Source organism: Apodemus sylvaticus, chromosome 14 (assembly GCF_947179515.1).
Source record: "Apodemus sylvaticus chromosome 14, mApoSyl1.1, whole genome shotgun sequence".
Classification (NCBI taxonomy): Eukaryota; Metazoa; Chordata; class Mammalia; order Rodentia; family Muridae; genus Apodemus; species Apodemus sylvaticus.
Window position 1 is genome coordinate 63,339,568 of NC_067485.1, and position 18,373 is coordinate 63,357,940.

The 18,373-nt window shown below is 43.6% G+C and overlaps 1 protein-coding gene across 15 annotated transcripts in view; it reads right to left on the reverse strand.

Moving 5' to 3' along the window:
* Positions 1–632: 632 nt before the first annotated feature.
* Positions 633–18,373, reverse strand: part of Mllt10 (MLLT10 histone lysine methyltransferase DOT1L cofactor) — a 135,469-nt gene continuing 117,728 nt past the window's right edge. For all 15 annotated transcript variants that reach the window (XM_052157595.1, XM_052157594.1, XM_052157599.1 and 12 more), the window contains 9 exons: positions 17,742–17,859; positions 16,379–16,451; positions 11,995–12,149; positions 9,957–10,145; positions 9,567–9,655; positions 9,069–9,430; positions 8,310–8,406; positions 4,552–4,728; positions 633–2,267 (listed from right to left, as the gene is read on the reverse strand). In XM_052157595.1, coding sequence (XP_052013555.1) covers positions 2,223–2,267; positions 4,552–4,728; positions 8,310–8,406; positions 9,069–9,430; positions 9,567–9,655; positions 9,957–10,145; positions 11,995–12,149; positions 16,379–16,451; positions 17,742–17,859 — 1,305 coding nt within the window. In that variant the 3' untranslated portion in view covers positions 633–2,222. The remainder of the gene's footprint in view (positions 2,268–4,551; positions 4,729–8,309; positions 8,407–9,068; positions 9,431–9,566; positions 9,656–9,956; positions 10,146–11,994; positions 12,150–16,378; positions 16,452–17,741; positions 17,860–18,373) is intronic.

Genomic DNA, 18,373 nt, shown 5'->3' on the forward strand with positions numbered 1-18,373 from the left:
CCACAGAAACTAGGTGACGGCACAAACCTGAAATCCTACTACCCAAGCATTAACAGAAAAAGAACTACAAGTTCAAGGGCACCTTTAGCTACCTAGAGTCCAAGGCCGGCCTGGATACATGACCCCTATTAAAACAAAATACAGTTAAGAGTCAAGGTTAGTTTTTTTCCATGTTCACTAAATTCTTAATTACCAAGAATTATGAAATAACATGCATCTCTATAGTCTGGGGTATGTCTGGGGTAAAAACTATGGTGTATCCATGATCCAAGGATCACTGAACACAATGGATTTCTATATTAGAGAATGCCCCTTATTTACGCTAAATATATGAACAATAGAATTTTTTAATCAAGTGTGCATGCTACTTTTTAAAAAAAGTGCTATAACTAAATGCCTTCTATATAGAGCCATTTCCCTTCTTACTGTGGCCACCCACCCACCCCGCCTCCCTCAGCACTCACTTGCCATCTCTGGACACAGCTGAGCAGCTCCCCACTCTTCTGCACAGCCCACCCGAGAAATCGGACAGCTCTAAGACAAGCTCCAGTCCCAACAACACATGCCCTCAGTGCTGAGAAGAACTGCATGCATTCGGGACTGCGCCTCTCCAAGGAAGAAGAGCACAGGACTAGAAACATCATTAAATTTTATTAACAAAAACTTTGTACATTTTAATACATGTGGAATTTTACATCTAAGTAAAATAACAGCACATTCAAAAATTTACCATTTATACAAATTGTTACAGAATAACAACCAGTGGGTTACATACGTAAAATAAACCGCACTGATTCTTTTAAATTATCTACAAAAGGTTTGACTTTAAAATTCCCCTGAACATATAAAAATAAATTAATTTTTCTTTTCAATTAAATCTACCAATTAGAAATATTACAAATCAAAATATCAATGTTATCTTATGAATTTTTCACATTACAAAACAGATTCACAACCTTATTTACACAAGTGAGGTAAGAGGTGTGCAGCGTCACAGGAGACAGCCTGCTCAGCCGTGAGCTCTTCCAGCTAGGACACAGTGGAGGTCAGCCTGCAGCCGGCCTGCTCCTCGAGGAATTCATGTGTTTCAGAACCAGACGGATGATTATCTCCCCAACTGGCTAACCTGCTAGCCCGCCATATTGTCACAATCAAGAGCATGGCCACTCTAAGTCGGAAGGCTGTGTGTGGGGCAGGTTTTAGGAACTGTGGTGTGTGACTGCTCCAGTGGTGGTTGAGGCTGAGGAGATAGCAAGCAAGTAAACCATTCTCAGGTCTACTTGGGGACCAATCAGTTTGCCTGAGCTCTCTAGGGCGGCCCAGAAAGGGTCAGCAGAGGAGAGGCACGGTTGGCTGCAGGCTCAGTGGTCCTCCCTGCTCTACAGAGCCCTTTCCAGAGCCCTTTCTACTGGGGGGGGGGCTCCCCCACAACAGGCACCTGACTGATGCCAGAACCTTCCAGCAGTTTCCACATTGGTGTCTCTTTCCGAAAGAAACTGTTCACTTCCAATTGATCTGCTTCTCCCAGCAGCCTTAGAACTCGCTTAATTCAAGATCTGTTTAAGTAAGAGTAGGTTTTAACACACACACACACTTTTTTTTTCTGCAAATGAAAATTGCTGTTAGCAGAAACAGTCGTCTCTCCATCCTAATTTGATCTCCAAATGGACAAATCCCATTAGAAAGGAATTCTTTAAAACAACATTTGCAAAGCCCCAGTTGAGGATCTGTATAATCACAATATTTAAGGACTACAACTCCAAGAGAAGAAAGCAGCCAGTTCTCAAAACTTAAGATCTGCCCCATGGAACAAGCACACTCTATCCCAATAAGATATTTCATATTCCAACTTTTATGATATAACCAAGAGGTTTGCAAATACAATAGTCTTTAGTTTTATATGTCTCCAATTTATAACAAAACTAGCTGTGCACCAAGCACATTACACTTTTCTTGGATTGAAAAACTCATTGCATGTGAATTATTTCATTGACAAAAAGTTAGTAATTAAATTTTCTTCCAAAGTTCAAGCACTTTGGTAGGGATGGGACAGGAATTCCATTTCAGTGCAACAAAGCAACAAGAACATTCATCAGAGCCTTGCAGGCGCCCGGCATCTTCCCCTGCACACTGCCGCCCTCTCACAGCTGCGGCAGGCGCTGCAGCAGCCGGTGAAGCCCAAAGCACAGGAGAGGCGAGCTCTGGAGATCCAGTCTCAAGGGTCAGCTTTTCTCTTGAGCTGCAGGCCCAGTTTTATCACTAAGTCTCTACAGTTCAAAACAAAAGAAAGAAACATTAGTCAACCAATGTTGGCCAAGACGAGCTACTACCCTCTAAGTGGGACTGTCACTGATTCGATGTGGTACAAGTGATTGCTCCTCAAGCCAGCCACTCTTCAGCACAGCTGAACAGGGAAAGGCACAAAGGTGGTGCGGCCATCCTTGGATACAATTCCAAGGAAAGGATCCACCTTTCCATGGGAGCAGCAAAGTATGGTCAATACTGAGTTTTATGGACTAGGAGAAAGCCATAGTTGTATGTGTTCTCCGAGCTTTGACCTCTTTTAGCTCTTGCCTATTGTAAATGGGGTTCCACCTACCATGTTAAGAACTGAAATCACCTATGATGTTGTACTACGCGGCTCTTCAGACCTAGCAGGGACTCCTTAACTTCACTCCCGACCCAGCTTCCTGTTGCTTGTGTTGCTTGTCTTGAGATTGAGTCTCAGAAAGGTGTGGTAGGACCTGTCTTTAATCCCAACACAAAGGACCAGAGACACACAGGTCCTATGAGTTCAAGGCCAGCCTGGTCTACATACTGAGTTCCCATGCAGCCAGGACTATACCTTGTCTTGGGAGAGCAGGGGCTGAGAGGCAGAGGGGAGAGTAGGGACCGGACAGAGACATGGACGGGGTCTCTGTATGACAGAGACATGGATGGGGTCTCTGTATGAGGCTCAGTCCTCCCTTCCTAGCCACCCAAGCAGCTGAGCTTACAGGCATGTGCCGCACCCCATAAGACTGGTTAGTCTCTCATTACTGTGGTTCTTCCATTAACAATTAACCTTCCCCCCCCCTCCCCCCGAGACAGGGTTTCTCTGTATAGCCCTGGCTGTCCTGGAACTCACTCTGTAGACCAGGCTCAGAAATCCACCTGCCTCTGCCTCCCAAGTGCGCCACCACTGCCCGGCTAATTAATCTATTTTTAATGTGGAAAATATCCATGAGCAAAAGCCCAGTAAATTGTGTCAAATGTCCATATAAACCCTGGGGAAAGGGGCTAGGAAAAGGGGGCAGCAAGTGTGTGGTGACGACACTCCCTCTCAGGAAGCAGGCACAGAGCAGGGACAACAGTCAGCACCTGGCAATCAGCCCTGATTCTGAACCAGTATTCATTACTAAATGAAAACTAATGCTTCTGAAGTTTAAAATTAAAATGAGAGAAAAATCTCAAAGCAATGAACATGGTAATATCAGCACTTATATTTGCAAGCGCCCCTCTGCCCCTTGGGTCCTTTCTCCATCTTTCCCGTCCTGGCACCAGATCTCCATGCTCTGCACTGCAGGACTGTCCTACAACATGAGCCCAGGTGCAGGCTGCTCACGTATCCACACCTAACTTTACCTTTACCCCTTGAGAATGAGATGCTATGACTTATAAATTATGAAGTCAATAAATTTAAATTTTACATTTCATTAAAATTGTGACTTTAGTCACAATTTAGTCACAATTAGTTTTGGGAACAGTAAGAGTCTGTGTATGTGTGCACATGCCTGTGGGTTTATGTGCATGTGTACAGAAGGAGCCATGGGCTGGAGACACAGACACAGAGAGCAGTGGGTGCTGGACACCCAGTTCCAGAGCTCTGGATGCCCTGTTAGCATATCTCCAGCATAGCAATTGACTTTCTCAAGGAATCTGGTACAATGTTAGGAATCTTGCCCTATTTTTGTGTATTTACCATATCAAAAATGTAACTCCATTTTTTAAAAGCAAGTTGGAACAAGATAATAAAACATATAGAGTTAAATGGAAAAAATTCTATAACTAGTCAAATTAAACAGTTTTTAAAAAGAAAGTGACCTAAATACCTTGCTAACAAAACATTTTAGAAAATGCTGAGCCGGGCCGGGCGGTGGTGGCGCACGCCTGTAATCCCAGCACTCTGGGAGGCAGAGGAAGGCGGATTTCTGAGTTCGAGGCCAGCCTGGTCTACAGAGTGAGTTCCAGGACAGCCAGGGCTATACAGAGAAACCCTGTCTCGAAAAAACCAAACCAAACCAAACCAAAAAAAAAAAAAAAAAAAAGAAAGAAAAAGAAAAAGAAAATGCTGTATTACAATCGGCCTTAGAACCTTATATGCAAATTCAAATCTATATACTTAAGGGACATGTAAATTAAGTTGGCTTAGACACTCTGTTTGCAATATCCAGCTGCTAAAACAACTGGCCCTAAGAAGGAACTATCAGAGAATACCGTGTGAGAAGACAAGACCGTCCAACTCTGCTCACTACGAGCCCTGCCTCCAGGGCACAGCACAGACATACTTACTGTGACCTTCTGGCTCGTGCTGTCCCCATGGATGGTGAGGAAGGGGTTGGTGGTCGCTGTGTGGAGTGGGGGTGCCTGGGTGCCTGCCAGGAGGTTGTTGATGGGGAGCTGCAGCGGCTGGAGCTCGGGCGGGTGGTGCTGCTGCATCAGCTGATACAGGAAGGCCTGGTGCTGCTCCTTCAGCAGAAATGGGACAAAACATGAGCTTCAGGCACAGAGTCAGCCAAGCCTGCTCTCCATCTCTCTCCTACCGTGTTATTTAAAGCCCGGAAAACAAGAGCTGAGTGTGGCGGCACAGGCCTTCAATCCCAGCATTTGGCAAGCAGAGGCAGGCATCTCTCTCTGAATTTCCAGGATAGCTTGGTCTACATAGTGTCATGCCAGCCAAGACTCTAAGATGATGTCTGGTTAAAAACAAACAAGATGAAGACCAGCATCTAGGAACGCACAGCATTAGGTAACAACCCAGCACCACTAGGGAACTGACCATTTTTGATTGACCGATTAGCTAATTTTCGGTTTTTAAGGACAGGGTTTCTGTGTAGCCCTGGCTATCCAGGAACTCAGAGATCCGCCTGCCTTTGTTTTGTATATTTACCATATCGACTACCATAGTGTATTCAAATGAGGCTGTCCCTGAAGAACCAAGAACAGAAACAGCAGCAGTTGGATGCGGTGCTGCTTGGCTTTGTTAACACATACACAGGTCATCAGAAGAGGGACCCTCAATTGGGAAAATATCTCCGTCAGACTATACACAAGTCTATCAGGCACTGTCTTGACTAATGGATGATGCAGGACAGTCTAGCCCACTGAGACAGCACCACCCCGGGCACGTGGTCCTGGACCGGCTAAGACACTGATCTGAGGAGCCATGAGGAACATGGTGGGTCAGGCATCGCTCTGCTTTGGCTCCTGCCCTGGGGTCCTGCAGTGCTGTCCGGAGATGGTATAGGAGCCTATTAGCCAAAGTAAACACTTGCCTAGTCAGTGTTCTGTCACAGCAACAGAGAAACAAACTAAAACAGGGTAAGTCCCACTGTAAATAGCTACTCTGGAGTCCCTCACATGGACCAAACCCTGTACATAATTCTTTTCGACGGTTTCTAAAAGCTGCCATCAACTCCTAACAGAAGATATTTTCTTGCTGCAGTTTTGAAATCTTCCTTTCAGTAAGCATAAATTCCATTCAAGATTTCTGGGGTGCTGACTACAGGCACTGCTGGCTGCTTGGGCTGTGTGGCAGACAGAGGTATGGTGGCTGGTGAGGAGCCCATGAGTGTGGTAGTGAGAGGAGCTCTCCCACCAAATCAGGAGTGGACGAAACTCAGAGGAGAAGATGAGCATTACCCAAGTGGGAAGGAAGCAGGGTATTTTGGGCCTCAGTGAGAGTTTGTACAGCAAAATTCTAGACCCATGAGAGCCCAGTGTTACTGGCAGGCAAAAAGAAGGCAAGATGTGAAGTTGGGACTGCGTCTGAGCAGAGAAGGAAGGGATTGATTGGTTTAGGGTTGGGGATGGGGACAGATACTGTCTCAGTATTACAGCCTTGTATGGCCTGAGACTCAGTGTTTAGAGTGCCTGCCTCCGTCTCAGGAGTCAACACTCAGGGATTAAAGGTGTGTGCCACGGGTTAAATGAGAGCCTTCTTCATGAAGTCACAGTAGTATTTCCAAAAAAAAAAACAAAGAATACAATTGTGACTCAGGTTAGAGCGGGGAAGGCAGGCTGGTGTAGGATGCATGGTAGCTTAGCCCTCAGGGTGTGCAGGTAGGGCCAGGCACTAAGCTGATGGGCCCACGGTACACAGCTCTGCACAGAAGTCGGCTCCGAAGACAGCTGTGCAAAGATCAAATGAATCATCTGAGAGTGGAGGGCACTGGTGAACTCAGGCTGAAGGAAACAGAAAGACCCAAACTGGGAAACCAAAAAGGGCTAGCGACGTAGGACTGTGACAGCATCAAAGTTGGGTAAAGAATGATCAACTGTCAAATGTGACTGCCAGGTCAGGAAGATGTCGGAGAGCATGACCAATGGACTTAGAAAGTCTATTACTGTCTGTGGAGACACATGGCGATGGTGGGCAAGGAAGAGGTGAGACAGTCCCACACGGTTGGTCTGGCCTGCATCTCCTGATCCTCGTGCCTTTACTGCCCGAGTGCTACTGCAGCCGGACTTTTGCTACTTTGTGGGTCCTTACTTCTCCCCCCCTTCTCTACCGCTTTAACCACCTAACACTAGATAGGAGAGAAACAAGGAGGGAGGGGAAAGGTGGTGCCTTATCCTCAGACGACTACTTCCTTCTGATTGGGGCGTCAGGTCCCTCAGGGCAAGTCTGAGCTTCAGCATCAGGCTATCTAACTTCTTATTCTTTGCATCCAACTACTTAACAAAGGGGGACCAACAACCCACCCACCCACCCTCTCAGCATCCTAGCATTATGTACCCTCAGAAGTGTTCCCAAAATTACAAACGTCACACCATCACACAAACTGTCTACACCTGACAAAATCATGCCCCTGACCAAGCACAGAGCAAACCACAGTCAGCTGCTGTGGACAAACTGAAGCAGTCCCATAACCCTCACCTGGGATTAAAATGAAAACGTACTGCCAAATAAGAAACCAAAATTAAAGCTAGATTGCTGACATGTGCCTGAAATGCACTGGAGGAGGCTGAGGCTGGATGCGAGGAGCCCACAGGCAGCCGAGCCCTGTCTCCACAGCAGGCAGCCGAGCCCTGTCTCCACAGCAGGCCGCGTCTGCATGTAACCTGGGGATGCTCCCATATACTTGAAAATTGTTAGAATACAAAGGAAATAATATATAGTTACACAGTGTTGCTTAATTGTAGGAAAAAATGAATATACAGGTCCAGTACAGATAAACATTTTTCATATTTTTGATTACTATTGATCTACAGATACAGAACTGGCAGATGGGCCGGATGTACTGTATGTGATAATGTAATTACTACTTCTCAGGAAAACTATTTGCCTTCTGTTCCTCTATGTCTCTGTAAAAGTCAGTATCCAACTGTTCAGGGTTCCTCTTGTTTTCATCAAAATTTACAGTTCTACATTATCTTACCAGAACTGACACTACCGTGAGGACCTGAATTGTCCGGCTGGTGACTCCAGTTTCTACTGCTGAACCCGCCTTCCCCCTCCTGACACAATTTGTTTCCATTTAGCAACTAATGTTTCTAAACCCTTAGTAACTATCATGTCATGTTCAGTTCAATATTCTTCAATGAATTCTTTAAGGAAGAAAATAAAGCAAGATCAGCACAGCTGATGCGGCTGTTGGAGCTACGCGACAGAAGAGTGGTCCACGTCACTGCCCATCCAGGACAAGCAGGCCTCTGTCCAGCAGGAGGCTAGTCCAGAGGTTCTACCCTCAGCACCACACAAGTGGAATGGCCCTCTCCGCCCCCTTGCTGGAACCTTAGACTATGTAGCCTGCCCTGCCCCCCGCCCCGCCCCGTATCATTCCTTCCTGGGAGGTTATCATGATGCAAGTGTGTGCTCTCTATCTCCCCTCTCAGAGTGAACCAACCGCAAGGAAAATAAATATGGCCTGCATTCCAATGCCCAGAGCATGCTCTGTAACGTTTGTAAGACAGCCCACAAACAGGATGGCACAGGTATGCCAAGGGGCACAGCAGCTTCGAAGACACACATTCACAAAGGAAGAGCCTATTACAGTCACAACACCAGACACTGACAAAAGTAAACCGTTTTCAAACAAAGAACTTACGGGTGTGAGCTGCTGGGAGTTTAACAGCTGCTGGAACTGCTGCTGCTGGATAAACATCTGGCGCTGCGGGTCCGACAGCAGCCCTAGTCCCGAGGCACTGAAAAACCATCACAGCTCACTCGCTACTGCGCCTGCTCAGGGTGATCTGAAGCAGCTGCGTCATCAGGGAGTTAGCAAATTCATTTTCAACTACATACAGCACTTCATTATGTACACATTATTCTTTCTCCTTATATACATAAACTCCGCCATTGAGTAACAGAAACTCAGTCAAGAAGTTAGTTTAAAAAGGTACAAACTTATGTGTTTGTAGTAAAAGTATTCATTTGCTCCTCACTTCATCAAAAGTATCAATACTGTGCTGTTAAAATTTGAGAAGCCAGTATCATGTGACTGCCACAAAAATACCTTTATAAAATTTATTATACATGTATGTAATAAGGAAAAGTAACATTTTAAGGGATATCCCAGACCAGGACTGACATTTTCAACACAATATATTTAAAATGATACTAAAATCAATTTTAATTGAATTACATCAATTTAAAAAACAAGCATACCATGAGTAGCTAGCACTTAATTTTTCCTAGAGAACATCTACAAAATTCATTAAAAAAATACTAACCCAAAACAAGGGCAACACTGATAACATGCTGCATGGGAAAAAAACCTAAATAATAATAATAATAATAATAATAATGATGATGATGATGATGATGATGATGGCGAGACACCAACACACTGAAGCGAGCCTCTTACCTGTTAGTCAGCGCGGCCGGCATCGGATGTGCAGCGTTAGGTGGCACACTGGTATGGGTGAGAGGGGCGGGGTTCTGGGAGATTGTGACTGGAGTCTGAATAACACCATTTAAAGCTCCTACAATGCCGTTAATTGCCAGTTGGTTACCTGGCAAAGCTCCAATTATTCCTCCCACTGCGGACACAGCGGGAATGGTGGATGTGACAGTCTGCATTCCACTAGCTAGCGCCCCCACTGTCACTCCATTGACTTGCTGAACCCCACCAACTGCAGAGCCTGGCTGAGCAGGACTCTGCCCAGCAGGAGGAGGAGTAGAAAGAGCAGAAGAACTGCTGGTGCTCTGTCCACTGGAGGTCAAGTCCTAGTGAAGAAAGAATGAAACTGAAGTTACAAAGAGCACAGCAAGGCTGTTTAAATCTAAATCACTCAAGGTAATGTGCAATGTTCGCAAGTAAAACACACAAATGCACGTATAAGCACGTACACAGTAAGCTTACCTGATTTAGCACGGGAAGAGAACTGTCAGGGAGGAAGCTGTTTCCTATGTGTGGGCTCTTACTGCTGCTCAGTGAATCAGGAGGAGGAGCTAGAAGCAGGAAAAGACACAACACTGCCTATTAATCACGTGGCGGGAGGCTGAGGGCTGAGGCCGGAAGTCACTCCTGACTCACTCACGTGGGAGGGGTGGGGAAAGGGAGAAGGAGGTGTCTTTGTGTTGAATGTTGTAGCTTTATTTCAAAAAAGAAATCTTACATTTAAATGAATTTTCCCACTAAACTCTCCACTGAAGTGAAAAGAAACTGAAAGGAACTTCTAGGGCTGTCTCTGTCCCTCAGAAACAACTTCCCGTCTTCTTCTGGTGCCCAGTTACCGTGGGTGGTGCTCACCGGCCTGTGCTGTGTGCGAGTGCAGCTGGTGGGACGGACTGGGGTTTGTCGTTATTGCTGGGAAAGGCACGGAAAGCTGCGCGTTCAGCAACTGAAGACGTTCCTTTTTGGCAGTCAAGTTTTTAATCTGTTCTTCTAATCTTCGATTTTCAACTTGAAGTTGATGTAATGACTTTAACATTCCTAGAACTGGCAAATATTTCTGTGATTTTTTTTTAAGCAAAGACAACTCCAGGCCTATGAATATTTTATGGTCATAACATGAATTGTTTCAGACTTAAACACGTTGAAATTTTGTAGGCTAATTCTAGCATGGCTGGGTTTATTATTCCTAGATCTGAATGTAGATACAGTAACACACCCCAATCCGGTTCAAGTAGTTTCTACCTTCCAAGAAAAATGATGGCATCTTATTTTCCTCAAAATAAAACTTAATTAAAATTCCAAGGTACTTTTCATGATTTTTTTTAATTAAAAAAAATGACAATAAGAGTTACAATAAAAAAATTAACACCAATATGCTTTACCGCAAATAAGGACATATTTCTTAGTTACTGTTTAAACATACAAGAGTTGGGAGATGCAATCTATAGGAAAGCAAGCTTGCACTTGGAGGACTCTTCAGGACCTGCAGCTGCAGTAGCAGTAGCAGCAGCAGCAGCAGCAGCAGCCGCAGCCGCCGCCACCAAGCAAGCTGCCACACACCTGGCAAAGCAGCCCACTGGCAGCTGATTGGCATGTCTCTTGGTAAGTTTCCAGCAGGGAGCGCTGGATCTACACCCCTACTTCTCCCCAAGGAAGAGAGGCCTCCTCACCTGCTAACAAGCTTTTGGCCCTGCCTGATCACCTAAGACACTGTGCTAATTCTCCCAAGGCCTGAGAGTTGCCAATCAAGAGCATTGTTGTTGGGTCACAGTGATGGACATTTGAAAAACTCCAGGTATTTAAAAGTTGGATTTGCTTAACATGACTGCAGAGTCTTCTAAAGACCTGCTAACATTACAAGACTTAAACTGTATCTCCCTTAAGGTGCCCAGCTGAGACAGTAATACAGCTAGCCTGCCCTCGACCTATCCTGTTGAAAAGGTTATGCCCACATCAGTTTCCTCACATTCAACAGTTTTGGGTTCATAAAAGGATCAATTCAAGGAACTTAGCTCACTAGTAGTTTTTTTTTTTTTAAATAAAATAAATAAAAACAAAGCACTGAAAGCATCATACCAAATACTAAGCCCACCTCCTCTTCTCCCTAGCTGCCTCTGCCTCCCAAGTGCTGGGATTAAAGATGTGCGCCACTTGCGTCTAAGTGGCAGAATCAGAAACAGCTATCACTAGGTCTGCCTAGTTACTATTCCTTCAAATTCTAAAATTTAATACCTAGCTCTAGCTGACTAGATACATTTTTTTTTAAGAAGAGCTCTAGTGCTGGGCAAAGGAATCTTTGTTTAAATCCTGAGCTGAGGAGAGACCATATGCTCTCACAGTTTTCAAGAGCAAAGTCTAGTAGGACAGAGGAACAGCAGCAGCTGGCTGCTTCAACCAAGACCCTGATAACACAAAGCACAGATGGCATGTTTTTTCAATTTCCATGTCATTTATCTTCATACCAATCCTACGAAAGAAGGACAACCTTACTCTCAGTTCACAAGACACTACAGAACTCAAACAAACAAACAAAACCCAAAACTTGCCAGAGATATTCATAAAGACAAAGATAAATTTAGAGTTAAAAATACAGAGCTGCTCTGACAAACCATGGCACATGCCTTCTGTAATCACTGTAATCACATACAATGTGTGTGACATAATGTCATTATTTTGGGTAAATAGTTTTTCTGTATCTTATTTGTTTGTTTGTATTTTAGGGGGCACAGTTTCTCAGTGCAGAACCAGCTGTCCTGGAACTGGATTTGTAGATCAATCCGACCTTGAACTCAGAGATCCCTTTGCCTTTGCCTCCCAAGTTCTGAGATCAAAGGCATGCGCTCACCACCCACTTCCAAGTATCCATTTTAGACACAAGAAAATGAATACTTACTGTCACTAGGAGTGCCCTGCTCTAATAAAAACTGCTGTCCTTCACTCCACTGCCTCTCCAAGAGTTGTTCAATACTTGCTGCTACTGGAGGCAGATTTTCCAAACTACTATTGCTTGGTTGATCATATCGAATCTGTATGTTGCTCACTGGGGATCTGTCAAAAACATTTAATCTCAAGTTAAAAGAAGGGACTGCGTCTACGCAACTGCATACCGATCTCCTGCACTAGGCTAAGAGACCATTTTCCTGTATACATTTTCTAGAACCAAGAGGCCTAGGGCAGAGGTTTCAATAAAATTATAATTGAGTCATTATCATTCTTCCTCACTAAATTATAAAATAAAATAGCTGAACACAGTAAAGAATTAAAAACCACTAGGAAACAAATGACCAATGTTCTTGGAAGTAGGCTGTGAACAAACAATATGGCTTTCTTTATAAGACTTTGAGAAACAGACATTAGAAGAGCTTTAAAACAGGCAGAGGGCCCAGCTCCAGTGCCCAGAACCCACATGGTGGCCCTAATTCCTGAGACACGATGCCCTCTTCTGGCTTCCTCGGGCACTGGGTTGTCAGATGATGCACATATACACATTAAATGATGCATATACACACGCATGATTACATGTTGGAAAAGCACATACACACATTAAAATAAAATCCTACCACTATGTCTTAATGCACATGCTATCAGAATAACACTACAAATGTAACACTGTGGAGGACTTTTGAATCTTAAAGTCCAATAAAAAGAAAAATTTAATGAAATCCATGTCACTTCTATCAGTTCACAGTAATTTATCTGTATAGAATGTATATTATACAAGCATGTTCTGCTGTCATAGATTAAGTTCTTCAAACAGATCTTAACCCTTCTAAAACAGAGAAAATGAACAGTTCTATTCTTATATGCAGTTTTAGTTCTCCATTAGTAAATGGAGCCATCTTTGTCTCTGGTCTCTATTGTACCTTAATGCACCAGGTAAAGAGCATTATGGTCCTAAGTATTTTTATACAAGGATCTCCATTTACAAATGAGGAAAAGGGAGATCTGGTGATTCATGGAGATGCCACACAAGGACCAGGAAATTCTGAAAGTTTGCTTAGCTAAGAAAGGCTTCTTTCTATGTCCTGTACATTGAGCTCAATTTGGGAAACAACCGTCTTCTAGCAATGAACTAGAACTAGAGGTCTGGTCCTGGCAGAAAGTTATATATCAATTTCTTAAAGACTATAAGCAATAAGGCATTCTACCTACAAGCATCAAGAGCTGGCCACCATTTTCCAAATACAGTATGTCAGGGTTAATTGGGCCATTCCACTTTGGGCTGATTTTTAAAGAGTCATATAATGCTCTTAAATGTACACTAAAAATAATTTAGTGTGGGTCATTGTACTATGATCTGTTTAAAATAAAAATAAAAAATTTTACTAAGCAAATTGCACTAAGGGACTCTTACTCCATTCTAGATAACCTGTGTTACAATGTAACTGACAAGGGAGGACAAGGAAACTCTTCCTCTACTAATTTCCTCATTGGAAAAGAAAACCATAAACAGTATAGAAATGCAATATAAAAATCAGAGAGCAATGGTATAATTTTCTTTCTGTAGTTCATATTCCTCATTTCCGACAGAAATATTTTCTCCAGAATTTAACACGAAAAAAAATCTCATTACTTTTACATAATTATATTACAGAAATTATATGAGGAAAAATATACATCCTTGGGAAATGGATGAGGTTAGTGGACAGTATCTACAATGGTAAAGAATGTACTCCCTGAAGAACTGCCAGACTGATTTCCAGAGTGATTGTACCAGCTTGCAATCCCACCAGCAATGGAGGAGTGTAATTTCCCTAATTTCTTTCTGAGCCTGTTTATCCTTTGAGTAGAGAAAGGCTACTGATTTGCTTGAGTTAATTTTATATCCGGCCACTTTGCCGAAGTTGTTTATCAGTTTTAGGAGTTCTCTGGTGGAATTTTTGGGGTCACTTAAGTATCATATCATCTGCAAATAGTGATATTTTGACTTCTTCCTTTCCAATTTGAATCCCTTTGGCCTCCTTATGTTGTCTAATTACTCTAGCTAGAACTTCAATTACTATATTGAATAGATAGGGAGAGAGTAGGCAGCCTTGCCTAGTCCCTGATTTTAGTGGGATTGCGTCAAGTTTCTCTCTATTTAGTTTGATGTTGGTTACTATTTTGCTGTATATTGATTTTACTATGTTTAGGTAGGGGCCTTGAATTCCTGATCTTCCCAAGACTTTTAACATGAAGGGATGTTGCATTTTGTCAAATGCTTCTTCAGCATCTAATGAAATGATCGCTCCCCTCCATGTTCACAGCATCCATATTTATAATAGCCAGAAGCTAGAAACAACCCAGATGTCCCTCAACAGAGGAACGGATATAGAAAATGTGGTACATTTACACATTGGAATACTACTCAGCTATTAAAAACAATGACTTCATGAAATTTGTAGGCAAATGGATGGATCTAGAAAATATCCTGAGTGAGGTAACTCAGTCACAAAGACTGTACATGGTGTGTACTCACTGATAAGTGGGTATTAGGCAAAGAGCGTGGAATACCCACGATACAGCTCATGGACCATATGAAGTTCAAGAGGAAGGAAGGCCAAAGAGAGGATGCTTCAGTCCTACTTATAAGGGGGAGCAAAATAATCAAGGGAAGTACAAGGTGGGAGGGACTTGGGAGGAAGAGAAGACGGGGAGAGGAAGAGGAGCAGACTCAGGTATGGGAGGAGATGGAAGAGATGTACAGAGGTCAGGAAACTGAACAGAGGTGTGTAGCAATGGGGAGTGAAGAACTGGGGGGAGCAACCAGAAAGTCCCAGATGCCAGGAAAGCAAGAGCCTCCCCAGAGCCTCCTGTCTAAAGAACTACAGGGACAAAGAGTGGAACAGAGACTGAAGGAAAGGCCATCCAGAGACTGCCCCACCTGGGGATTCATCCCACATGCAGACACCGAACTCAGACACTAGAAGCCTAGAAGTGTTTGCTGACAGGAGTCTGATATGGCTGTCTCCTGAGAGTCTCTGTCAGATCCTGACCAATACAAATGTGAATGCTCACAGCCAAGGGACTGAGCACAGGGACCCCAATGGAGGAGTTAGAGGAAGGAGCTGAAGAGGCATCAGTGGGAGGGGAGGCCCTTGGTCCTGTGAAGGCTCGATGCCCCAGTACAGAGGAATGCTGGGCGGTGAGGTTGGAGTGGGTAGGGGGGAGAGCATCCTCATGGAAGCAGGGGGAGGAGGGATGGGATAGGAGGACGGATGGGATAGGAGGTTTGCAGAGAGGAAACTGGGAAAGGGGATAATATCTGAAATGTAAATAAATAAAATGTCCACTTAAAAGAATATGCTCACTGGGTAGTGCTGGTTCACACTTTTAATCCCAGTGCTAGGGAGTAGGAAAGTCTTGAGTTTGCCTGGTCTACAGAGCAAATATCAGGATAGCCAGCACTACACAGAGAAACTCAGCCTTTAAAAAATAAAATAAAATAAAATAAAATAAAATAGACCTTATATTTATAAGGTGCTCCTTAAAGAACATTCTCCAACAGAGTGAGCAACACGACTGTCCCTTTGGTCAGAAGGTGACACATTTTCCTTTTCAGTGGAACTCCTCTGGGATATGACAAGATCCAAGGACCATGCCAGACCTTCTGTCCTCATCCCACACAACTAAATGTGAGAAGAATCTATAAAGTCGGAGAAAACTAACTAGAGAAGGGTGCTAATGTTGGAAATGGAATACAAAGATGGACATCATGAAATCCCACGCCTTAGTAAGCACTGACAGCTGTTCTGTCGCACTGTCCTCGCATAACAACAGACCCAAACCCACTCTGATAGATTACACAGTAGTGGGTGCTCCTGGCATACCATGGAAGACCTAAAACCACACACAACAGGCTGAATACACTCTGCTCCAACCACCTGAAGGGACTAGAGGGATCATAAGATGCTTCATGCATGAAGCAGCAACGAGAGACTTGGCCAAAGCTGAGCCTCAAGAGGGACAGTGTGGGTTTATAGCTTAAGGCATCAGTATGTTATAAGCAAAAATAACCACCAAGTGGATGCACTAATCATCTCACTAGCTAAATAAACAAGTGGTAAGTAGTTCAAACTGATTAGAAACATATGAAAATGTATTCCTTTTAGCTTAGAAATCTAACAATGTGTTTAAAATTAACATTTCAATTAATTTAGAATCAATTTTCTTGTCTAGACAGGCTTATCTAGAGAATGCTTTTTTATAGCCTCAACAAATATTCACTTTCAAATAACAAATAACTTGCAAATAACACAGTTTCCCCGTCCTTGCCTCCCTCAGGTAGCAGCCCTCACCTTGGAGAGAGGCTTCCTCGGGGCGAGCTTCCTCCACCAACCAGCCTTCGAGAATTGTCTCCAAGATCTTGATCTGCAGGGTAAAGATTCCAGAGTTGATAAGAGGACTCTTACTAAAGATACCAAGTTCTGAGCTCCTGCTGAGTCTTCCAGAAATGCCTCTCAAGCCTGTGCAGACTCTTCCAGTCACGGGGAGGCCCTGCCGTGATCTGGTTGGGAGCTGCTGAGCTGCGGCACGGACAGCACTGTCCACACAGCTCTGTGCGTGTGGAAGGAAGGCACGCCATGGACCACGTTCTCTTCCTTTATTCCTTTCAAGCTTACAGCTCAGAAGCATGGTTTGAATTTGCAGTGTTCTCCCCCTCGGCCACTTTTAATTTCTATGGTTAAAGTAATGAATTGCAGCTGTAGACAACTAATTTGTATGCTTATCACAGTGAATCCTGATGCTTTGTATTTTTTTTAACACTTTTTATCCCAACAAAAGTCACAAAAACACATTGATACACCAAGACTAAAATTGTTAAGTAACTCGTCACACCAGTATTTCCAAATTGGTAAAAACAATTTGGTAAAATATCTAGATATCTGCATGAAATGAAAACTATTCACCTTGATCAGTATGCTGCTGAAATACTAAGCTATTGTCGCCTGAAGCAGCTGGACGTCCACCTGCCAGGCCTCTCCAGCCGACCTGGCCTCGCTCAGGGTCGAGCTCCCCTTACTCTATGTCTGGCAGCCTCTGACCCTCTGGTAAAGACATGACCGAGTGACCATTCTTGGGGAACTGCTAAAGCCATTCCCTCCCTGCAAACAGCCAGGACTATGTGGCTGTGCCAACAAATCCGTAAGGATGGAATGAGGCAAACACAGACAGGTAACTAAACAGCACAAGAGGCAAATACAACAAATGGTAACTGGTCCAAAACACACAGGAGTACTCAACACTGCAGAGATGTTCTACCAAGGATGTTTTTAAACCAAGTTTGGATAATTCAATTTCATGGCTTATGCAAATAAAGGTTTGGACTATTCATGGTTGCCTTCATTGCAACATGCGATGAAGGACTGAGGACTGCACAAACCTGTCAGAAAAGGCACTGTGACACTCCTGCCTGCTGATGGCTCAGCTTAAATATTTGCATTTCGGAGAGTAAAATAAACACAGCACAGTTTTACAGCATAATATTTACGTACTTCCAAATGTAATTCTTTGCGTTTTCAAAAGAAGAAAAACAAAAATAAATCCAAAATCATGTACCAATCACATTCCTACATGGCTGTCTTTCCTGCCTTCCTTCTTTCCTTCTTTCCTTTACAAAAATGGCCTGATACAGGGAGTTGACACCAGGGAGGGCTTTACCTGTTTGGCTGCTTTCAGACTGAGCTATGAGAGCTGCCATGGATGGATTTTGATTTAATCTACTGCCATACAAATGGGCTGGTGCCTGACTAAGAGAAGATCCAGAAGCGGTATTTGCCTAAATGAAAAGAAGCATAAAGTTAGTGGTCAGACTGGAAATGCTTCATGGCTGTCCTCCTACAGCCTCAGCTGTGTCTCACTTATCTCAGAAGGAAGCACAAATGCTGACCTGCAAAGCAAACGCTTTGTTTTAACATCTAACATCAAATTTGAAAACTACAGTGTTTTTCAGGAATGGTTCATTCTGTGAATCTACTTACAGTAAGTAAACCTAGTATGGTAACCATGTGAACTTAGAACTAATTCTTTAATCTCATTAAACCATTTAGAAAACCAGGCAGGTAAACAACAGATGTTTAACAAATGCTATGTCTCTTAATATCACAAGCTGGCTGAAAACGTCAAAGGTTTAACTTGGACATCGAGCATTTTGACTGCTCAAAGCCATGTTTGCCATTGCTTAACACTGTCATCAGAACAACCTGCACACTGTTTTGTTACTGCCTACTGAGAGACTCAGAAGCCTGCTGCTTGTGCCGTTTTGTTTTCATCTTAAAAGAAAAACAGGCATC